Below are 17,449 nucleotides of genomic sequence, written 5' to 3'. Positions count from 1 at the left end.
AAAAAAAAAAAAAAAAAAAAAACCTATAAATAATGAAAAGTTCAAGTCCTTTCTTCAGTTCCCTCCTGTTCCCACCAAAACTTCTTTCATTAGTTGCTTACACGTCCTTATCGAGTTTCTTTATGCAAATATGAACATGTTATTTTTATCTCCCTGATCCTTTAATAGGAAAAAACAATAGCTCCTTATACTCTGCACCTGGCTCTTTTCACTTAGCATCATAGCTGCCCCCTCCTCTGCCTCCACCTCCTCCTTCTTCTTCTACTTCCTCTTTTTCCCAGCAGCATAATATTCCAGTGTATGGGCTTCTATAATAATTTAGTTAGTAAATACTTTGCTGAGTCAGAGCACAGTGGCTCATGCCTGTAATCCCAGCACTTTGGGGATTGTAGAAAGATTGCTTGAGCCCAGGAGGTCCAGTCTAGCCTGAGTAACATAGCGGGACCCCATCTTTACAAAAAGAGAGCAGGTAGCAGAGGGCAGTCCTTAACGCTCAAGAGAGTTATGTCCCTGAGGGTGATCCTGTGGGCCCAGGAGAGGGGCCACCCCCAGCTCCACACCTGTGCTGTAGCCGTCCTGGAGTTCCATGATGAAGCCGTGGGCGTTGGCCTTCTGTGCGGCCTCCACCACCATCTCGAAGGGCACAGTGGGCAGGCCGTAGGAGATGTTGTCTGTGATGGAGCGGGCGAACAGCACGGGCTCCTGGCTCACCAGGGAGATCTGGGGAGGAGGAAGCACGGGGCATGAGAGGCTAGGAATGTGTTCATCCAGCTTTCCCCAGCAGCCTTGCTGCCTGGGGCCTGGAGACGCCAGCAGTCTCAGGCCTGAAACCTGATCAGGGCCCAGTGACTACACTGAGCTGCCTCTCTTCTTCCCCAACAGTGACTCCTGCCTGTACCCACAAGCCCTCAGCTCCCGTAAACAGCACACTGGGGCCTGCTACATTTGCTGCTCTGGGATAAGCCAAGTTCCCTGCCTCCAAGAGAAAGCTCACTGGCCATCCCTGTCCTGGAAAAAAAGAAAGAGGGATAGAGTATAGAATGTTGCTCTGAATGAGTCTGCCCATCTCAGGAAGCAGGAGGCCACAGCAGGGCTCCAGGTCATACAGACTGCCCAGGCAGTGGTCCCCTCCCCTCTAAGAGAACAATTTAAAGGAGCTATCATCTCTAGATTCCAGTTTCAGGAACCTGGGCCTGCAAAACTAATAGTATGGCCAGGCTTGGTGGCTTATGCCTGTAATCCCAGCACTTAGGGAGGCAGAGGCAGGAGAACTTCTTTAGTCTAGGGGTTCAAGACCAGCCTGGGCAACACAGCAAGACCCCATATCTACTAAATGAAAAAATATATAGTATGGAAGATATCACTGCAACACGATAAGTAGCAAAAAATAACTAGTTAATTAATTAAATTAAAATAGAAACAATCTAGGTGTCCATAAATGGGGATTGGTTAAATAGTGACAGTGCATCCTTAAAACTGAATTGCAATAGGTACATATACACAGCATGATTCTATTTTTGTTTAAAAAAATTATAAGCATGTGCCTTCATATATTGATATATTTCTATAAAGATAGGAAACATACTGAAAAGGATATTTACTAAACTGTTAACACTGGTTACCTCCATGTGTTGAAATTCAAAAGGTAAGGTGGAGGGGGACACGCATGTCTGAGTTACAAGATTCATTATAACTATGAGAATATGATTTGCTTGTAGCATTTTATTGTTTTATGTTTACAAAAATTAACATTTTTAAATTTAAAGACAGAGGCCGGGCATGGTGGTTCACACCTGTAACCCCAGCACTTTGGGAGGCTAAGGTACGAGGATGGCTTGAGCCCAAGAGTTTGAGATCAGCCTGGGCAACATAGTGAGACTCCATCTCAATAATTAAAAAATTGGCCATGTGTGCACAGCGGCTCATGCCCATAATCCTAGCACTTTGGGAGGCCAAGGTGGGCAGATCACCTGAGGTCAAGAGTTCCAGACTAGCCTGACCAACATGGAGAAACCCCGTCTCTACTAAAAACACAAAATTAGCCAGATGTGGTGGCGCATGCCTGTAATCCCAGCTACTCAGGAGGATGCGGCAGGAGAATCGCTTGAACCCATGAGGCAGAGGTTGTGGTGAGTGGAGATCATGCCACTGTACTCTGGCCTAGGCAACAAGAGCAAAACTCCATCTTGGAAAAAAAAAAAAAATGACCAGATGTGGTAGTGTGCACCTATAGTCCCTCAGGAGGCTGATGTGCTGATGTGGGAGGATTGCTGGAGCCCAGGAGGTCGTGGCTACAGTGAACCATGATCACACCACCAAATTCCAGCCTAGGTGACAGAGCGAGGTCCTATCTCAGACGAAAAGTACATAAATAGGCCAGGCGCCATAGCTTACTCCCAGCACTTTGGGAGGCCGAGGCATGCGTATCACTTGAGGTCAGGAGTTTGAGACCAGCCTGGCCAACATGGTAAAACCTTGTCTCTACTAAAAATACAAAAAATTAGCCAGGTGTGGTGGTATGTGCCTATAGTCCCAGCTACTTGGGAGGCTAAGGCAGGAGAATTGCTTGAACCCAGGAGGAAGAGGTTGCAGTGAGCCGAGATCATGCCACAGCACTGCAGCCTGGGCCACAGAGCGAGACTCCATCTTAAAAAAAAAAAAAAGAAAAGAAAGCAAAAGTACATAAATAAATAAGAGAGGCTATTCGTGAAGAAGGAAAACCAAATGGCCAATAAATATATGAAAAGGTGTTTAATATCTTCAGTAATCAGGAAAACGCAAAAAACCACAATAAGCTACAACTGCATTCTCACCAGTTAGCAAAAATTCAGGACTGACAATGCTACGTATCTGAGAATTGAAGCGTGGTACCTACTGCAAAGTGTGAACAACTCTACCCAGGGGCCTCTTCTAAAACTTAGGTGAGCAGCAGCCTGGTGGCCCCCCACTTGGCACCACTTCACAACAATCTATTTCTGGTTACATGCACATGGTGTAAGCAGATTTCACAACCCATGGCCCTCACCACCATCTAGAACTTGGCTAGGAGTTCTGGAATCTCTGTGCCAACACTCAGGCTTTCACATAATTTATATTGATGATGTAAATGGTGCTCCCTTAATAGTTTATATTTCTTGGACAGTGCACAACCTGAGCAACCATCCAGGGCATCCCTGCTCTTAGGCCAGCACAGGGACAGGTGTTACGGTTCCTTTCCTGAAAGGATTACTAAAAACTGTCCAGTCATGAATAGCCTATTTTGAGTACTGGAGATGACCTAAATGTGGAACAGCTGACACTCTCCTTCACTGCTGGTAGAATGTAAATTGTAAAATATAAATTGGTATAACCACCTGGGGATAGCTGTTGTGGCAGAAACTACTGCAGCTGGGGATGTACATCCACTATCACCAAGCTTTCTACTCTTAGGATTACACCTTCGGAGAACATACTCATGTACACCAGAAAACATAGACAAAATTGTCCACATCCCACACTGGTATTTTTGGTAATGGTAAAACAAAACAAAACAAAACTGAAAAACAAGCCAGGTGCAGAGGCTCACAGCTGTCATCCCAGCACTTTGGGAGGCTGAGGCAGGAGGATCACTTGAGGCCAGGTGTTTGAGATCAGCCTGGGCAACATGGTGAGATCACATGTCTACAAAAAATAAATAAAATTAGCTGGGCATGGTGGCATGTGCCTGCAGTCCCAGCTACTTGGGAGGTTGAGGTGGGAGGATGGCTTAAGCACAGGACTCTGAGGCTGCAGTGAGTTGTGACTGTGCCACTGCACTCCAGCCTAGGCAACAGAGGGAGACCCTGTCTCAAAAAAATTAAAATAGGCCAGGCGTGGTGGCTCACGCCTGTAATCTCAGCACTTTTGGAGGCCGAGGAGGGTGGATCACGAGGTCAGGAGATTGAGACCATCCTGGCTAACATGGTGAAACCCTGTCTCTACTAAAAATACAAAAAATTAGCCGGGCGTTGTGGCGGGCGCCTGTAGTCCCAGCTACTTGGGAGGCTGAGGCAGGAGAATGGCTTGAACCCGGGAGGCAGAGCTTGCAGTGAGCCGAGATCATGCCACTGCACTCCAGCCTGGGCGACAGAGCGAGACTCAGTCTCAAAAAAATAATAATAATAAATAATAACTAACTAAATAAAATAAAATATAAAGGGAAACAACCCAGCCAGGCGTGGTGGCTCATGCCTGTAATCCCAGCACTTTGGGAGGCCAAGGCAGGCTGATCACCTAAGTTCAAGGGTTTGAGACCAGCCTGGGAAACACGGTGAAACCCTGTCTGTATTAAAAATACAAAAATTAGTCGGGCATGGTGGCGCACTCCTGTAATCCCAGCTAGTAGGGAGGCTGAGATAGGAGAATAGCTTGAACCCGGGAGCGCAGAGGCTGTAGTGAGCTGAGACTGCACCACTGCACTCCAGCTTGGGCAATAGAGCAAGACTCCATCTCAAAAAAAAAAAAAGGGAAGCAACTCAAATATCTAGCATGCATAAATAATTGTGATACGCATTTGTACAGTGGGCTACCACCCAGCAATGAAAATGAATGAACCCTATCCCCAGCCTCAACCTGGATGACTCATAATGTCGAGTGGGAGACACAAGACACAAACGAATCTGCACACCAATCAGGATTCTACCCAGATGAAGTTCCGAGCGGGCAGCACGGCGCTCTGCTGTTCGAGGGTGCACACAGAGAAGGCAGAACCAATGAAACGCAAGAACATGAAGACTCTAAAAGCCAAGACATTACTTCTTGGGGGAAGAGAAGGGACACATGGCAGGGGGAGGAGGCGGCTTCTGGAGTGCCAGAATGTTCTATTTCTTTTTTTTTTTTCTTGACACAGAGTCTCATTCTGTTGCCCAGACTGCAGTGCAGTGGCCCAATCTCAGCTCACTGCAACCTCTACCTCCTGGGTTCAAGTGATTCTCGTGCCTCAGCCTCCCGAGAAGCTGAGATTACAGGGATGTGCCACCACACCTGGCTAATTTTTCTATTTTTAGTAGAGATGGGGTTTCGCCATGTTGGCCAGGCTGGTCTTGAACTCTCGAGCTCAAGCAATCCACCCACCTCGGCCTCCCAAAGTGCTGGGATTACAGGTGTGGGCCATCACACCTGCCCTTTTTTTCTTTTTTAATAGAGACGGAGTCTCACTATGTTGTCCAGGCTGGCCTCAAGGAATCCTCCAGCCTCAGCTTCCCAAAGTGCTGGGATTACAGGTGTGAGCCACTGCACCCGGCCAAGCCTGTTTCTCTAGGAGGGCGCTGTAATTGGTGATCATTCTTTGAACTGTCCATTTATCTTTAGTCCCCTCTTCTGCACCTGTTACAGCTCACGAGAAAGACAGACGCAGAAAGGGCAGAGGAGTGCGGCCCAGGCCCATCCACATACCACACGGTGCAAGTACTTGTGGTCGTAGGCGCTGATGGGCTTGCCGTCCAGCAGCACGCGGCCCCCCTCCAGGGGGTAGAAGTTCTCTAGGATGTTGACGCAGGAGCTCTTCCCACTGCCCGAGGGCCCCACCAGGGCCGTCACCTTGCCGGGGCACAGGCTGAAGGAGACATTCTGCAAAGAACACACAGGCACAGTGTGGGGTCATTGGCTCAGGTCCCAGGACTGGATGCCCCGGCCTTCAACACAGGTGGGTGCCCTTCCCAGCCTACCCCATGTGCCTCTGCCTCGCTTGGACACTGCTGGCCCCTAAACGTTCTCCTTTCTAGGACACTAGGACTTGGAAGCCCCTTTAGATTTGCTGTTTCCTCTGTCTGGAATGTTCTCTTTGCAGGGAGCCCCCTGATGAGGTCTCACCTCAAATGTCACCTCCTCCGAGAACCCCTTCTTGACTGTTACCACCATTCCCATGGACCATCCCCACCACAGCACCCTGATCTATTTTCTTTCTAGCACTCATTATCTGGAATCATCCTGTTAAGTATCTGTCTTCCCCAGCTGGAGCCCAAAACTCCTGGAGGGCAAGGATCTTGCCTGACATATTCCCAGCTGCCCTGCCACAGCCTGGAGTATAGGAGGCACGTGAGAAATGGGGTGACGGAAAGGCTGATTCTGGCAGGCCTCAAGCCGTGCCCTCACCTGCAGGACCTGGGTGTGGGGCCGAGTGCGGTAGGTGAAGGTCACGTTCTCAAAGTCCACCCGGCCCTCCAGGTGGTCGGGGGCCAAGCTGCCATCATGCACCATGGTTGGCTGCCGGTCGATGAACTCGAACACCTTCTCAGCAGCCCCCACTCCCTGCATCAGGCCGCTGTAGACGGAGCCCACGGACTGGGGAGAGGAGACACGCGTTCCTGTCCCACTGACACCCGACTCCTAGGACCCACCCCTGCTAGTAGAGAGATGAGGCGGGTACAGAGAAAGCAGGGAGTTCTGGTCGGGAGGGGCAGGAGGCCAGTGACCACTCACTGTTGCATTAGATAACGACAGGGGAGGTGAGGACAGCAGCGTCACCAGCACTCTCCCAGCCATCCAGCCGAGTGGGTGCCATCATCCCCACAGGAGCAGATGGAAGCACAGGAACCAGCAGGGGTGTGGCACAGCGGGAATCCAGCCTTGGTCTTTCAATTGCCATAGCATAGCTTTTTTTTTTTTTTTTTTTTTGAGATAGAGTCTCACTCTGTCGCCCAAGCTGGAGTGCACTGGTGCAATCTTGGCTCACTGCAACCTCCACCTCCCAAGTCAAGTGATTCTCCTGCCTCAGCTTCCAGAGTAGCTGGGATTATAGGTGCTCGCCACCACACTCAGCTAGTATTTGTATTTTTAGTAGAGACAGGGTTTCACCATGTTGGCCAGGCTGGTCTCAAACTCCTGACCTTAAATGATCCTCCCACCTCACCCTCCCAAAGTGCTGGGATTACAGGTATGAGCCACTAGACCTGGCTTGATTTCCATTTTCAAAATGGGTCTTAATGTGTACTATAAACATATTCTCCTTGGGTAAAAATACATAGAATATGAATGTAAATCACAATAACGGCCCATTTTCTTGAGCATTCTGCTTTTATGTATTTATGTTTTTGAGAGGAGGGTCTCACTCTGTGGCCCAGGCTGGAGTGCAGGGGTGCGATCTTGCTCAGGAGTGCAGGGGTGCGATCTTGCTCACTGCAACTTCCGCCTCCTGGGTTCAAGCGATTCTCCAACCTCAGCCTCCTGAGTAGCTGGGACCACAGGCATGAGCCACCACCACGCCTAGTTAATTTTTTGTATTTTCAGCAGAAATTGGGTTGTGCCATGTTGCCCAGGCTGGTCTCAAACTTCTGAGCTCAAGGAATCCGCCTGCCTCAGCCTCCCAAGTGCTGGGATTACAGGTGTGGGCCACTGCACCCGGCCAAGCATGCTCTATATGTTAGGAGGTAGGTTCTAACATTATCTCTTAGTTTACTGATGGGGAAACTCAGGCACAGAGGGTTCAAGTAACTTGGCCCAGGTCACACAGCCTAGAAGTGGCAGAGCCAGGATTTGAATCCAGGCCCGTCTGTCTCCTGAGTTCAGGCTCTTAGGTGCTGAATGTCCTCACTGGTGATATGGGGGTGATATCAGCACCTGTGTCCTGTTGCTGTGAAGACAACAGCTGGTAGTAAACACTCAAAACCCCAGAGCTGGCCGCGCACGGGGCCTGTAATCTCAGCACTTTGGGAGGCCGAGGCAGGCGGATCATTTGAGGTCAGAAGTTCGAGATCAGCCTGGCCAACATGGTGAAACCCCCTCTCTACTAAAAGTACAAAAATTAGCTGGGCGTGGTGGTGCGTGCCTGTAGTCCCAGCTACTGGGGAGGGTGAGGCAGGAGAACAGCTTGAACCCGGAGGCAGAGGTTGCAGTGAGCCGAGACTGTACCACTATACTCCAGCCTGGGGGACAGAGCAAGACTCTGTCTCAAAAAAAAAAAATTAGCTGGGTGTGGTGGCATGTTGGGTGTGGTGGTGGGTGCCTATAACCCCAGCTACTCAAGTGGCTAAGGTGGGAAGATCACGTGAGTCCAGTCTCGAACTCCTGACCTCAAGTGATCCGCCTGCCTCCGCCTCCCAAAGTTCTGGGATTATAGGTGTGAGCCACCACGCCCTGCCTAGTATTATCATTCTTGATATGATCATGCTGTCTCCCCTACTTACCTTAGGGAGAAATACCACATTGCTCAGAGCCCCCGGAACCCCACCACCCCGTTAAGATCCCTCTTCCCCACACCCCTCCCTTCTCTCTGGATCCCTGGAAGCACTGGCCCCTTACCTCCATACAATCTCCCAGGACAAACTCGTAGATGATGAAGGCGATGAGGTTGCCGCTGGTCATCTGGCCCGAGATGACAAGGTGGCCCCCGTAGTAGAGGATGCTGACCTGGACCACCAGCAGTGTGAGCTGGGGCAGAGGGAGAGGGCATATGGGTCGGGGGGACTTTAGATCCCCCGCCATCCCCCATTCCCTGCCCCATCCCAGGCTGCAGAGGGAGGTGAGGGCAGACTCAGCCACAAACTGAAATGCCAGCCATTGGCAGGGGTGCCTTCCAAGGCTTGTCACTCAGGCCCACCCCTGCCCCGAGCATTTCCCTGCAGAGGCCTCCAGCTGGAGCAGGCTGTGGGTTTGGCCACAGAACAAGGCTTTCTTTGTGAGGCTCTGGCACACACATGCCACCCCCAGGCTCCTCAGCTTGGCCACACGGGAGCTATTCATCCTCCTCATGGGGAAGAGCATGACTCAGAGAGGGCAAGTGCCCTGGCTAAGGTCACACAGCGAACTCTGTGTTTCCTCCCCCAGCGGGGTTCTGTGAAGAAGGGGCTGTGTTGGGGGCGCCCGTGCCTTCCTTCTGTGCCTGGGGGGCATCTGGGAAGGGAGTGGAGTCTGAGTACCCATGGCAGCCCACACCCAATCAGGGACTCCATCTGTCCTCCTCATGCCCAGCCAGAACTAGGCTGCTGTCTGGACCACCGTGCCTTGGTGGAAGCTGCAAAGGCACCCCCTGCCGGCGGACAGATTGCTAAAAGGCTCGGCCGGCTGAGCTGGCCCTCAGCCCCTCCTCTCCTCCTTGGCTGGTACTTTTGGGAGGTGGCAGCCCCAGGAGGACCCAGATATCCTCTGTCCCCTGGCTCCCCTGTAGACCACCGACTCCCTCCTCCCTCTCACTCCAAACCCTCCTTATTCCTCCCCAGCTATGCCCTGACCTGCCCACCTCCCATGTGTGGCCAGTGGGGCAGTGCCATGATCCAAGTGCTCCCAATCCTCCAAGGAGGGGCTGTGACTCACTCCCGGGAGTGTGCCAGACACTGTCAGGAATGTGTGTGGCCGTGACATGAGACCTGCCTGAAAGTGGCCTAGGGACCTGCTGACTCCCCACCTCAGCAAGGATGTTTCCCCAGCTGGGAAAAGAAAGCTCCCACCCTGCCATCCCACGCCAGGTGAGGGGGAGAAAGGGGTGGCCTTGCATCCTGGAAAGATTCTTAGCCGGGCACGGTGGCTCACGCCTGTAATCCTAGCACTCTGGGAGGCTGACGCGGGTGGATAACCTGAGCTCAGGAGTTCGAGACCAGCCTGGCCAACACAGTGAAACCCTGTCTGTACCAAAAATACAAAAATTGGCCAGGCATGGTGGCGGGTGCCTGTAGTCCCAGCTACGCAGGAGGCTGAGGCAGGAGAATCGCTTGAACCCAGGAGGCGGAGGTTGCAGTGAGCTGAGATGGCGCCACTGCACTCCAGCCTGGGTGACAGAGCGGGGCTCTGTTAAGAAAGAAAGAAAAGAAAGAAGAGAGAGAGAGAAAGAGAGAGAGAGAGAGAGGGGGAAAGGAAGGAAGGAAGGAGGAAGGAAGGAAGGAAGGAAGGAAGGAAGGAAGGAAGGAAGGAAGGAAGGAAGGAAGGAAGGAAGGAAGGAAGGAAGGAAGAAAGAAAGAAAGATTTCTACCAGCTTGACACCAACACGCAGGGCTGATGTCCTAGATCGAGGGCTTCCCCCATCTTTGCATCCCTTCCCTCCATAGCCAGAGCTGCCTGGCCAGGGGCACGTACCCCGCTGCCCCAGACGTAGTACATGTAGGCGGCCGCCTCCTTCCTGTTCAGCTTGTACACCTGCTGCAGCTTCCGCAGGTACACCTCTGCCTCCTCCTCCTCGTTGGCGAAGCTCCGGACAGTTTTCATGGCGCTGATGGTCTCCTCGGCCGTGTTGCTCGCTCTGGCCAGGGCATTCTGGACCTCTTTGGAGAGCCTCTATGGACAGGAGGGGGACAAGAAGGAGAAGACCCCAAAACAGCCTCACTATGTACTGGAGCCCCCAGGCCTCTCTGGGTTTTTCCACCCTTTGCTGGCACCAGCTATATGCAAGAGGTTTCTGGGACAAAAAGACAAAATCTAGCCCTTTCTCCCCCATCTCTTTCTGGCTCAATTTGATACACTCAGATAGTCAACTCCAGAGAGGTTTTTGGGGCGATGGTTTCACTTCCTGAAGGATGAGGGGTACTGATCATTATGTCATCCCCAGTATTCAAAAGAGGCTATTCATGACCGGACAGTTTTTGGTAATCCTTTCAGAAAAGGGGCCTCAACACCTGACTCTGTGCTGGAAGAGCAGGGGATGCCTTGGACGGTTGTTCAGGTTGTACACTACACAAGAAACACCAACTATTAAAGGGGCACCATTTACATCATCAACATAAATTACGTTAGAGCCTGAGGGTTGACAGATTCCAGAACTCCCAGCCAAGTCCTAGATGGTGGCAGGGGCCATGGGTTGTGAAATCTGCCCACACCATGTGCATGTCACCACAGGCAGAGCTGAAAAGTGGTCCCAAGTGTGCGGCCATCAGGCTGCTGTTCACCAGGGTCTTGGAAGAGGCCCCTGGGTAGAGTTGTTCACACTTTGCAGGAGTCACTATGCTGATTCTGAAGCCAGCCAGGAAGGCTGCCCTAGAGGCCAGGACAGGAGCATGCACTGGCATGTCCCATGGCCATGTGTCATACCCTGGCCACAGGAAGCATGCAGAGTGCCTGAGTCATGTCTGGCCATGGGCAGTGTGTGTGGCTTGTGGAGATGACTCACTGACTACACACAACACATTCAGGCATGGGGTGGAAAACCCAAATAGAGCCTTCCTGAGGCCTTCCTTAGCTGAACTCAAAGGCGGGGCCTGCAGTGCACACAGAGGTGGGGGCTGAGGGGGAGCTCCAGGGTTTCCTGCTCTGTACCAGGGGCTGGTGGGAAGACTGGAAGCAAGGGGTAGGGAGCAGCATGCCGGAAATGGCTCAGACTCTAAAGAATAGATTTACTTTCTCATCTCAGTGAGGACAGCGGGGAGGTTCGTGACCTGGAACTTCCGGAAGAGGTCCCTCCTGTGTGGCTGGAGAAGGCTGTGGGGAGTGGCCTCACCAGGGGCTGGGTGGGAGACCGCTTCCTTTGCTACCCTGGTCTCAGGTCACCAACACCAAAGCCTCCAGTGGAGCTGCGACAGTTACTTACCCGGCACCACCTGGAGGCCGTCATGCATCCGAGCCCCTGCTCAGAAGCACCCCGCGTGGGCCTGGGTGACTGTGAGGGGGTTGCCTGCACCTGTCACAGGGTCACAGCCCTGCCTGTCTGAACCCAGCCTGTCTGTCCCTTAGGGCTCGGGGGCACCCACCCATTCGGGAAGCTGAAGGAGGGTGAGGCCAAACCTGGCTCACGGGCCTAGTTCTGAAGCAGAAGCAGTGCTGTGGGGTGGCCAGAGGGGACAGCAGCCTGCCCAGGACGGCATCACGGCAGGCCCGCACCATCCCCACATACATGCCAGGCACGTTCCAACCCAGGGCCTTTCCACTGGCTGTGCCCTCTGCTCTGCACATACCTCCCAAGACTCCCGCCTCCTTCAGACCCTTGCTCAGATGTCCCTTTCTCAGCAAGACTTATTTAACTTGTATTTATTCATTTGTTTTAGAGACAGGGTCTTGTTCTGTCACCCAGGCTAGAGTATAGTGGCACGATCATAGCTCACTACAGCCTCGACCTCCTGGGCTTAGGCAATCCTCCACCTCAGCCTCCCAGGTAGCTGGGACCACAGGCATGCGCCACCAAACCCAGCTAATTACAAAAAAATTGTTTTTGTAGAGATGAGGTCTTGCTATATTGCCCAATCTTGTCTCGAACTCCTAGGTTCAAGTGGTCCTCCTGCCTGTGTCTCCCAAAGTTCTGGGATTACAGGCATGAGCCACTGGGCCCAGCCAGCAAGTAAAATTTAAAATTGCAACTACCCCCAATGCTCCCAATCCCTCTGCTCCTAACTTCGTCTTTCTCCTTAGCACTGACCATCTTTTACTGTATTGTGGATTCTCATTCTCTGTGCTGTTGGTACCTAGTATCTGTCTCTGCCACGAGAATATAAGTTCCAGGAAGGCAGGGCCCTTGGTTGTTTCACTGATGTAGCCCAGTGCCTGGGACATAGCAGACGCTCAATCATGATTCACTAAATGAGCAAACAAATGAATGAATGAATGCAAACACAGCCTCGAGACCAGTCCTTCACTAGCCCTTAGTGGCGCCCTGAGCCCCTCCTAAGGGGATGTTTGGGGGCTGCCAGGGTGCGCAGCCCCCAGCAGGGTCGGGGCGGGCCTACCTTGTAGTACTTGCCGTAGATGTTGGACACCATCATGATGATGGGGAAGCCCATGAAGGTGACCAAGGAGAGCTGCCACGAGAGGCTGAACATGAAGACCACCACGCCCGTGACCTTGACCGTGTTCCGCAGAAAGACATTGATGTTCTGGGAGACCAGGTCGCTGACCATGGTGGTGTCCGAGGTCAGACGGGAGATGAGGTCCCCTGGAACACAGGCGGCTCAGCTCCCGCCACAGCAACCCGGGCCTTGGGGGCGGCAGTGGGGGATGCTAAGGGGCCTCTGAGACAGACACTGGGAAGCCGGGCCTCCCTACCTGTGGGCGGGGTTGGGAGGTGGGAGAGAAGAGCAGATACCCCTCGAGGGCTACTCTGAGCCAATCCCAGTAACCAGCATCTTGCTTAAGCTTCATGACATCCCGCTGTACAGCGGAGGAGGCTGGGGCTCAGAACAGGAAGGCCCCCGTAGTCACATGGCCTGTCCGTGACTGAGCCAGACTTCAAACCCATGTCTCCTCCCTGTCACTGGCAGAGGGGGTAACTCCCCTTCCCTTCTAGAGAAATAACAACCTGGCTGGTGGCAGGCAGAAAAGCACAGACACTTCTTACCTAAGTTGGACACTGTGCTAAGAGCTTTGTAAGGATCCCATGGGTGGCTACTATCCATGTTCCCATTTTACAGACAAGAAAACAGAGGCTTAGAGAGGTGAAGTTCGCCAGTGGAGGCACCAAGGCTTGGACTCAGGCTGGTGTGTCTCTGAGCTTGGATCTTGGTGGATATTCTATCATCTTTCCTGTTGTGGTCCCTGGCCCTCACCCGCTGACCCCCATAGGAGCAGAGTCTCTGCCGGCCACAGGGGTGGGTAGTCCTGGCCCTGGTGGTTTCCACAGGGCAATGGAAAGCAAGGCCTTGGCCCCTGCAGGGACCTCGGGTGGCCTGGCCAGGGCCCCACAGAGGCCGCAGCCCACACCAAAACCTCAGTGAGCAAGCCAGCTCCCAGGACACAGGCCAAGCCCAGGGTGTTCCCAGCCTGAACTAACAGCAGGAGGCGAAGGCAGAGGGCCGAGACCACCCACACGCCCATTTCATTCCTCAGAGCCAGGCAAGCCCCCTGGGGTGGGGCCCAGCCCCCAGGACACCTAGGGCACTGGGAGGACCAACCTGTGCGGTTCTCATCAAAGAAGCTTGTCTCCTGGGACACCAGTGAGCGGAAGAGACAGTTTCGAAGGCGAATGTTCAGTCTGGCAAATATGAGGGTAAAAATGCCGCCCCGAATACCTGCGGCAAATGAGCTAATTGCAGATAAGAGATGTTATAGCACGACGTCCTTCCAGACCAACGACCACACCCGGCTGCCCCCTCCCGCTGCCGGCAGGCCTGGGAGCCCCACCGCAGCCCCGCGCCAGGGCTGGCACCCCTGTGGGGTCCCCCTCATTCCCAGTGGGAGCCCCCCAAGGTGAGGGCAAAGGGGACAGTGCTGGGGCAAGAGACCCAAATGTGCCAGCCAGACCCTCTCCCTTCCAGAACAGCTCAGACAAAGCTGGTTCTGTCTGGGACCAGATTCCTGCTTGGAAAACAGCCAGGGAGGGTGAGCCTCAGGGGAACCCTGAGGACTGAAGCCCTTTTCAGGGACCAGAGGGTGTGGTTCTAGGGTGCTCTAAGTCAGTGTGGAAGCCAGTTCCCAGGATGACCAGCTGAGGGACAGGCCCACCAGGGGCATTTCCAGGGCCTCCCTGGACTCTGTCTTCCTTAGGAACCGGCCCTCCCTTCCCTCCCTGCTGCAGGCCGGGTGTGCGGGGCGGGGCGTGGGGGCTGAGCCGGCTACCTGCCAATGGCCAGCAGGCACACGATGGTGACAGCCGTGCTGAACTGATCCATGCTTTTCTGGATGACAATGCCGTCAATGGCGCGGCCCGTGTAGTAGGGCAGGAAGGTCTCTCCTGGGGGAGGCAGGGCAGCTTCAGGGACATCTGCAGCCGGGGGAACCCGCACCCTTCCTCCTGAGGCTCCAGAAGTCCACACACCAACCCCTCCGCCCGCTCCACCAGTGGGATTTCCTCCCTTGGCAAACTCTTGCTGCCCATCGTGGGGCCCCAGGGTGCTTAATGCCCCCTCCTCAGAGAACAGGGGAGCACTGGGCCTTGCATCCACACAGCCTGCTGGTTCTTATTTGTAGTGGCTACCAGGCATCGAGCCAGGGCTCCCGCGGGATGCTTCATTCTCTTCTTTTTTGAGACAGGGTCTCGCTCTGTTCCCCAGGCTGGAATGCAGTGGTGCAATCATAGCTCACTGCAGCATCAAACTCCTGGGCTCACATGATCCTCCTGCCTCAGCCTCCTGAGTAGGGAATACAGGCATGTGCCACCATGCCAGGTTAATTTTATTTATTTATTTATTTATTTATTTATTTATTTATTTATTTATTTTTGTAGAGATGGGAGTCTTACTATGTTGCCCAAGCTGGTCTCAACCTCCTGGGTCGAAGCAATCCTCCCACCTCGGCCTCCCGAAGTACTAGGACTGTAGGTATGGCCCCACTCCTGATCTTTGTTTCATTCCCTTTGGGGCAGGCCCTGGGATCACCCCGCATTTTACAAATGAGAAAAGTTAATTTAATTTGGTTTTATTTTTATTTTTGTAAAATATATATATATATTTTTTTAACTTTTTGAGACAGGGTTTCGCTCTTGTCGCCCAGGCTGGAGTGCAGCCTCAACCTCCTGGGCTCAGTGGATCCTCCCACCTCAGACTCCTAAGTCGCTGGGACTACAGACACACGCCACCAGGCCTAGCTAAATTTGTTGTACTTTTTTGTAGAGACGAGGTTTTGCTAGGCTGCCCAGGCTGGTCTCTAACTCCTGGGCTCAAGCAATCCACCCACCTCAGCTTCCCAAAGTGCTGGGGTTACAGGCCTGAGTCACAGTACCTGGCTGAAAGTGAAGTTGAATGAGATGACTCGCCCAGGCCACATGGCAATCAGTGGCTGATTGACGGCAAAGTTGATTTCATTCTTCTCACTGGGTTCAGAATCCAAATTCTAGAACCTCACAAGATGTTGCTATTCTGGTTCCAGGCAATGCCGGAAATTGCCACCCCACCCCTCCTGGTGGGGCACTTGACACCTTGCTGGGTGCTTTCCTACCCACTTGCCTTACTGTGTTTTCACAACAATCCTGGGGTGGAATGGGAGACTCAGAGAGGCTGAGAAATTTACTCCAGGGGAAAGGCTGGGACTCAAACCTAAACTGGCTTCCAATCTGGGGGTTCTTTCTTTTCCCTTCCTGCTGTGGTCTGAATGCATCTCCCAGAATTTATATATTGAAACATAATCACAATGTGATGGTGATTAAGTCACAAGGACAGAGCTCTCCAGGATGGGATGAGGGCCTTTTTCAAAGGGCTTGTGAGCCTGGTTTGCCGTCTCACGCCTTTCATCTTCTGCAGCGTGAGGACACAGCAGTCTTCCCTCTGGAGGACACAGCAAGGAGGGACCATCTTGGAAGCAGAGAGTGGCCCTCACAGCACCAAGCCTGCTGGCACCTTGATCTGGGACTTCCCAGCCTTCAGAACAGTGAGAAATCAGTTTCTCTTCTTTCTAAATGACCCAGTCTGTGGTATTTAGTTATAGCAGCAGAAACGAGACTCCCCCGGCGATGCCCACTCTCCGGAATGCCCACTCTCCTCTTATGGAAATAATGGCGTCACCAGGCCAGGCCCTTGTTCATCCCAGGACCTGGTTCTACTGAAGTTCTTTCCACGAGCAGAGCCAGGTTTGGGGCTGGGCATACAGCAGGTGCTCAATAAAGGTTAGTGAATGAACCCCGGGCAGGTCTGGCTAGCACTGTCTGGACCTGGCTCAGACACGTGGATAGTGAGACATTCTGTGCAGTTCTGGTGCCCTCTGCTGGGACCATGAGGTGGCAGCCTAGAGGGCCTGTGTCCCCACAGTTCTTGGCCAGTCGGGGTCTCCAGCCAAGGCTGCAGAGTTCTGCCCAGCCTGAATTTCTGTCTCAGTTTACCCACAGAAGAGGGCAACGGTGAGCTGTGACAGCATTTTGGTTCCAGCAAGCACCAATGCTAATAAACGCCTTACTGGGTACCAGGGGCTGTGCAAAGCATGCCGGCAAACTGTCTTGCTGAATCTGCACAAGAATTACGTGAAACTCTCCAATGCACCAGCAAACAGACCATTTCCAGAATCCGACCACTTTCACTGCCTCTACTGCCCCGACCCTGGTCCAAGTCATTAACCTCATTGGGACTATCTCAGTAGCCTGCTCTCAACTTCGCTCACATCAGCCTGTTCACACAGCAGACGGCAGGATCCTGTTGGAACTAACTCAGATCTTGTTGCCCCTCGGCTCAAAACAGTCCCAAGCCCCCTTCTCATCCAGTGAGATGGTAAAAGCCAAAGTCTTTACAACAGACCACAAGGACCTGCGTGACTGAGCCCCTAGCAGAGACCTTTGTCTTCTCCCCGCTCCATCTCAGTCCCTCTGTTCCAGCTAACTGGTGTCTGCTCTTGAACAACTGGACACCTTCCTGCCTCAGGACCTTTGCACAGGCTGGTCCTTCTGCCTGGAGTGCTCTTACTACACACATCTTTTTTTTTCTGAGATGGAGTCTCAGTCTGTTACCCAGCCTGGAGTGCAGTGGCACGACCTCAGCTCACTGCAACCTCCACCTCCCGGGTTCAAGTGATTCCGTGCCTCAGCCTCCCAAGTAGTTGGGATTACAGGTGACTGCCACCACGCCCGGCTAAATTTTATATATGTATGTGTGTGTGTATATATATATATATATGTGTATATATATATGTATATATATGTGTGTATATATATGTGTGTATATAT

General features: G+C 52.7%; 1 protein-coding gene across 4 annotated transcripts in view; it reads right to left on the bottom strand.

The window, feature by feature from the left end:
- The window catches only part of ABCB9 (ATP-binding cassette, sub-family B (MDR/TAP), member 9), a 43,202-nt gene that overhangs the window by 12,525 nt on the left and 13,228 nt on the right, over window positions 1–17,449 (bottom strand). For 2 of the 4 annotated variants that reach the window (XM_011948461.1, XM_011948458.1), the window contains exons 3-10: window positions 14,422–14,536; window positions 13,758–13,888; window positions 12,597–12,802; window positions 10,024–10,221; window positions 8,257–8,385; window positions 6,112–6,300; window positions 5,413–5,586; window positions 561–720 (exon numbers count right to left, since the gene is read on the bottom strand). In XM_011948461.1, the coding sequence (XP_011803851.1) occupies window positions 561–720; window positions 5,413–5,586; window positions 6,112–6,300; window positions 8,257–8,385; window positions 10,024–10,221; window positions 12,597–12,802; window positions 13,758–13,888; window positions 14,422–14,536 (1,302 nt within the window). The remainder of the gene's footprint in view (window positions 1–560; window positions 721–5,412; window positions 5,587–6,111; window positions 6,301–8,256; window positions 8,386–10,023; window positions 10,222–12,596; window positions 12,803–13,757; window positions 13,889–14,421; window positions 14,537–17,449) is intronic. The other 2 variants (XM_011948460.1, XM_011948459.1) reach the window with 2 other exon arrangements.

Source organism: Colobus angolensis, unplaced genomic scaffold (assembly GCF_000951035.1).
Source record: "Colobus angolensis palliatus isolate OR3802 unplaced genomic scaffold, Cang.pa_1.0 Scaffold28, whole genome shotgun sequence".
Taxonomy (NCBI): domain Eukaryota; kingdom Metazoa; phylum Chordata; class Mammalia; order Primates; family Cercopithecidae; genus Colobus; species Colobus angolensis.
Note: the sequence above shows the minus strand (reverse complement) of the source record. Positions and strands in the feature narration are given on the sequence as shown.